The sequence below is a fragment of the Salvelinus sp. IW2-2015 genome, unplaced genomic scaffold (assembly GCF_002910315.2).
Source record: "Salvelinus sp. IW2-2015 unplaced genomic scaffold, ASM291031v2 Un_scaffold5213, whole genome shotgun sequence".
Taxonomy (NCBI): Eukaryota; Metazoa; Chordata; class Actinopteri; order Salmoniformes; family Salmonidae; genus Salvelinus; species Salvelinus sp. IW2-2015.
This window is the reverse complement of record NW_019946479.1, coordinates 18,982-25,066: the sequence shown is the minus strand read 5'-3', so window position 1 is coordinate 25,066 and position 6,085 is coordinate 18,982. Positions and strand designations below refer to the sequence as shown.

The window sequence follows — 6,085 nt, the reverse complement described above, 5'->3', positions numbered from 1 at the left end:
CTATATAGGGAGTAGGGCACCATTTGGGTACAAGGTTTATTTGGTTTCATTTGTTTACCTTTTTGTCTGAGGTTTTCAGATTTTTTAATTTTTTTTTCTAGACTGGTTATTTGCTTTGTACTCTGTCTTGGCTTGTTCATTTTGTTTTTTTGTTTTTGTGTTGTTTGTTTTTTTAATGTTAGCTTGAATCAGAAGCATACCCTATGAGCACAAGATGTTGAAAATACATTTTTTTGGTTAATGTCTTTTCGACCCGATTTTGCTCACTGGGTTTAGCGTTTCTGAAAAGACGGTTATGGTATTTCCTGTACAGTTTCACGGACCTCTGTGGAATGGTCTGAGAGAGAGAGAGAGAGAGAGAGAGAGAGAGAGAGAGAGAGAGAGAGAGACGAGAGAGAGAGTGTGATAAAGCTTATGAAAAAAAAACTCTATAGTATTTATTAGGCCCGTCAGAAAATGGGTATTCATACATGTGTAATTTATTGTACAAATTGTAAGCAAAAAAAAAAAAAAAAAAAGAAGCCTCTGTTTGAAATAAGATACCATAGTTTGAACTTCATTGTCTTTGGTCTGGTGGAAATGTCACATGATATCTGCTCAACACTCACATCTCTAGATGTACTTGAAATGGCTGTAATCTGTGGATAATGTGGTTGTTTTACCTACCTTAGTTGAATGCACTGGCTCTGGAGAGTCTCCTAAAGCTAGATCATCGAAATGTATTCTGGTCAACTCTAACATTGAGAAGGAATGATTTTGATTGACTGTACTTGGTAGTAGTGTACTTGTACTACAGTAATAACAAAATAAATCATTTCAGTAACTCAAAATAAATGGCAAATCCACTTTGCCTTCTGTAAAGTATGCCCTTGAACAAGGAGTAAACCCTTGAACTCTTGGGCGTAAAGATTCTGTTGCAAAACGTTTTGCAACAGAAACCATTAACACCGAACGGGAAACTTTTTTTGCAATTAAAAACGAGAGTTTCTATTGGACAAATTCAGGTCCCTCCCCGTTTCTTTTTCTTCCATTTTGTTGTTACACGGTAAACCGTTTTACCCGAATGACGGCCCTGCTCACTATTTCAACTAACAGCTGTATGTAATAAAACAATCAACTAAATATTCAATCAGCTGGAGTCACTGCGCAGGTGTGAGTCCAGTGACGCAAGACGGGGGTCATGCGTATAGTTAGAATAATGAGATGGGGGTCATGCGCAGTCAGTCTCATTCCCAGGAAGAGTCAGTAGCTAGCATGCTGGCTAGTTAACTTAGTGGTGTGTCTACTCTGCTCTCCCGACATGATGGGGGCTAAAACCAGCACCATCGTCGCTGGGGTGGCCGGAGCCCTGTTCATTGGATATTGCGTTTATTTCGACAGAAAACGACGAAGTGATCCGAACTTCAAGAAAAGGCTGCAAGAACGTAAGTCATGTTAGCAAACTGGAAAGAATTTTGTACCTGCGACAAATGGCTGGCTAGTTTACAAATGTTTGGCTAACTATCTAGCGTGATATAACTGCATTAAAAGCATACGCTTAGCATTGTGTTTGGTTTATGTTATTGCTAACTGGTACCGAGTTGGTTAACTAGCGAAGTGCCACCATATCCGCTTAGCCATCTAGCTAGCGTTGCTGATGAATCAATCAGGGCAATCCAATATTAAGGATGATTTGTCAACAGTTATAGTAAGCAAGTCAATGGTGGTGTATAGATAACAAGCTAAGTCAACCTCCTCTCCTACATAGACTAGTAACGTTCACCATATAATTATATGTTTATGGTTTAAACAAGCCGACTCCTTTTTAAATATATTTTTTATTACCCTTTTTCATGTAACTGACATTTCTCTGAAAGTCACCCTTTCTTTAGCATACCAGTCATCAAATATGCCATTTGTTTCAACAGGCAGAAGTAAACAGAAGTCTTCCCAAGAGAAGACTGGACTAATAACGGTAAGAAACATTACAAACAATGGACAGATCATGGGTCAAATGTATTTTTATTTAACTAAGGAAGTCAGTTAAGAAGAAATTCGTATTTTACAAAGATGGCCTACCCAGACCAAACCATGACCTAACCTAACCTGGATGACACTGGGCCAAAAGTATGCTGCCCTATGGGACTCAGGATCACTGCCAGTTGGGATACACCCCGGAATCGAACCAGGGTCTGTTGTGACGCCTCTAGCACTGAGATGCAGTGCCTCAGACCAGCGTGCCACTCAGGAGCCTCGAGATGATATGGAGTTGGTGCTTTCAGAAGGCTCTTTGTCTTCCCTGTACTGACTGTCTGCTAACCTGTACTGACTGTCTGCTAACCTGTACTGACTGTCTGCTAACCTGTCTGCCATTTAGCTGCCTGACCTGAAGGATGCGGAGGCTGTACAGAACTTCTTCCTGGAGGAAATCCAACTGGGAGAGGAGCTGCTAGCACAAGGTGAGTTGTCTCCATGGCCATCACCTGGTCTTTCATACACACCCAGTCCTAAACGCTACTCAGAGACTAACTTACTATCTGGTCCTGAATAACAGGATGGTCACTTGAACTCAGATTGACCCCTTCTGGAATAGCTGTGGCATTAGTGTCTGGTCCAATGTTCAACTGTGTATTCGCATAAACCTCCTGGTTGCTAATGTTAGCTTGTGGAACAAGGAAAGGTGCGCTATCAAACTAGAGATCTGTAGCCCAGGGACCCGTGTCGGGGGCTCTGGTTATTTTCAGCTCTATGACATTAATTATGTAATTGTTATTTTTTTTCATTGATGGATGATAATGTATTAGACCACATTACCTAATTATGTCTACCACCCTTACAGGAGGCTGAGGCTGCGTTTTAAACTAAACCCTCAGCCCCTGTTTTATGTCGTCACAGTGTACCTTAAATGTCTCTTGCCCAAGCGAGGGAGAGAGATGCTCAGACTGGCAACATCTTCGGTGGAATTCTGGAAGTTGAGCTTAAAAACAACCAACCTAAAGCTATTTAATGTACCTAGTAAGCTAACGTACCTAGCTAGCACTCCTGTCAGGTAGCTAGCTACAGTATTAATGTACCTAGTAAGCTAATGTATCTAGCTAGCACTCCTGTCAGGTACCTAGCTACAGTGTTGATGTACCTAGCTAGCACTCCTGTCAGGTAGCTAGCTACAGTATTAATGTACCTAGTAAGCTAATGTATCTAGCTAGCACTCCTGTCAGGTAGCTAGCTGCATTTACCCATAACTGCCTAGCTAGTTTTATAGTTTGGTAATTTATTCCAATACATTTCAGAATTGCAAAAAATGTCTAGCAACGTTTTATAGGGTCCTCACTACGAGACTAAGCCAATTTGCCAACGCTAAAATCTATTTACATGCATACGTACTGTACCGGTCTAAAGTTTTAGGACACCTACTCATTCAAGGGTTTTTCTCTATTTTTACAGGCATCAAAACTATGAAGTAACACATACGGAATCATGTAGAAACCAAAAGTGTTAAACACATGATATATTTGATATTCTTCAAATAGCCACCCTTTGCCTTGTTGAAAGCTTTGCACACTTGTCATTCTCTCAACCAGCTTCACCTGGAATGCTTTTACAACAGTTTTGTAGGAGTTCCGCATCTCACCAAGGCACGGTGGTTGGAAGCAAAAATCTCCAATTTGGACTCCAGAACAAAGAACGAAATTCCACCAGTCTAATGTCCATTGCTCTTGTTTCTTGGCCCAAGCAAGTCTCTTTTTGCAGTAATTTGACCATGAAGGCCTAATTCACACAGTCTCCTGAAGAGTTAGCCCTATCTTTTGTATACCACCCCTACCATGTCACAACACAACTGATTGGCTCAAATGCATTAACAAGGAAAGAAATTCCACAAATTTAATAAGGCACACCTGTTAATTGAAATGCATTCCAGGTGACTACCTCATGAAGCTGGTTGAGAGAATGCCAAGAGTGTGCAAAGCTGTCACTGAGGCAAAGGGTGGCTTTTCTGAAGAATCACAAATATATTTAGATTTGTTTAACACTTTTTTTGGCTACTGTGTGATTCCGTATGTGTTATTTAGTTTTAATGTCTTCGATATTCTACAAAGTAGTAAAAATGAAAATGACCCTTAAATGAGTAGGTTTTCTAAAACTTTTGACTGGTAGTGTTGATTTTTATAGCTTCATACTCCTTTTACATGCTGAAAATGCAGCCTTGTTTTAAATTTGATACTTCGCAGTCACGAGTTTGACATGCGACTAGTTTGCATTGAACTGTGGGTCATATCAACCCTGCAAGTGACCGTGGTTGTTCAGTTGCTCCCTCGAGCTTTATTGAGGGCCGAGGAGGCAACGCCAGTGAATTGGACCTCCACTTAAGATGGCAATCAAACTGCATCCGGTTTCAATCTGGATTCCCCCGAGGGGGAAGTGGCTAGCGCAAGGGGCTTCGGTGGTATAAATAACGTGTTTTGGACTGCAGCTTGAGAAGGAAGTAGACCACCTGACCTAATCATGTCGACCACCCCAACAGGAGACAGCGAGACGGGTGTAGACCATCTAACAAATGCCATAGCGGTGTGTGGTCAGCCKCAGCAGCTGCTCCAGGTGCTACAGCAGACTCTACCTCCTCCAGTGTTCCAGATGCTGCTRACCAAACTGCCCACCATCAGCCAGGTGAGTGATGCTCTCTCACGTGGAAGACGCTAGGTCTCTCTTCCGATATCCACACTTAGAATGGAGCAATTTATTTGGCATGCCTCTGCATTTTTTTTTTTTTGTATGCTGATATAGACGAGGAAACTTTAGCCACGGGAGGGGTTAGTGTCACCAAAAATAGCTTAAAGATAGCATATTCTTTCAGCTCTAGGACATTAATCTTGTCAGTTGTTTCTTGAAAGACAATTTTTTGTGTAATGTCACTGATTAGATTGTCAGGATTCAGGCCTGACCATGGCTGAGCTGTTCAGTGACTTTTTCTCTCTGTTTTTCAGAGAATCGTGAGTTGTCAGACTTTGGCAGAAGATGACGTTGAGTGAATGAGTTGGTGAGGTTTGTGTGTGCAACTGCATGTGTGGCTGTTGACTGGCTGTGTGGCCTAGTCAAGATGGCTGCCATTGGGTGTCTTTCTCACCAACCAGGACATTGGCTGACTGTACCTCCCCCATGCCTCAGTGCTATATAAGAGAAGCCCTGTCCCATGTCCCCTCTTCAGTCTACTGTYAAACATTCCCTATGCAGTAGCCCTCATCTCAGACTCTACTAATCTTGACAGACTAAATGAATGTGTTATATTATTTAGCCTAAACAAATTGAATATTTTTTTWTATATATAACTAATACTCTAGATTATGTAGAGATGACGCATCATTTCAAAATGTGGTGCCGCAGGTTTTCCCAATTGTACATGAAACATTATGTAAAGAGGTTGGCTCTGTTTGTCCCCGTGTCATGTATATGTGAGGTGGAGTGGGCTCTCTTTATTAGGTCAATTGTTTTCTAAGATGTCAGTGGAATATGTACATTTTTTGTGTTTCTTAAATCAAGTCATGAAATAAAAATGTGAGAATGTGTATTGTCTGTTTCTGTAGTCTGCATGGCCACTAGATGGCAGTAGCAATGCATGAAGATTCGTGCCAGAATGGTTGTGTTTAGTTGCGGTTTACAGATTGAATTGGGTAGGACACCATTTTATCAGTATTTCCCCTGAGCCACTGGAGCCTCAGCCTGAACAGCATAGTGGGGTAGGAGACGGACAGCCAGCTTTCTGAGATTCCCTGAGGCTGCACACAGGCGATCTCATGTTCATACTAGTGAACAGAGCAGCTTTCTACAATGGGGATGGAGTAATGTAGGTAGGAGGGGAGTTGCTTTCTGTGGTTAGACATTTTGGAATACTTAAGGTAGGATTCCAAATGGCACCCTAATCCTTACATAGGTCTCTGGTCTAAAATAGTGCACTATATAGGGAGCTATATGGCTCTGGTCTAAAGTAGTGCACTATGGCTCCTTATTTAGTGCACTGCTTTAGACCAGAGCCATATGGCTTCCTATTTAGTGCACTACTTTTGGCCAGAGCCCTATGACACAATATTCCCTACCTAGTGTACCACTAGGT

The 6,085-nt window shown here is 41.7% G+C and overlaps 1 protein-coding gene across 1 annotated transcript; it reads left to right on the top strand.

Moving 5' to 3' along the window:
* The first annotated feature begins 1,203 nt into the window (after window positions 1-1,203).
* On the top strand, window positions 1,204-5,540 carry LOC112078066 (mitochondrial import receptor subunit TOM20 homolog). The gene is made up of 5 exons (XM_024144417.2): window positions 1,204-1,424; window positions 1,908-1,954; window positions 2,357-2,438; window positions 4,502-4,644; window positions 4,962-5,540. Exons 1-5 carry the CDS (start codon window positions 1,301-1,303, stop codon window positions 5,004-5,006), a joined length of 441 nt encoding a protein of 146 aa, XP_024000185.1. The 5' UTR covers window positions 1,204-1,300; the 3' UTR covers window positions 5,007-5,540.
* Window positions 5,541-6,085: the final 545 nt, after the last annotated feature.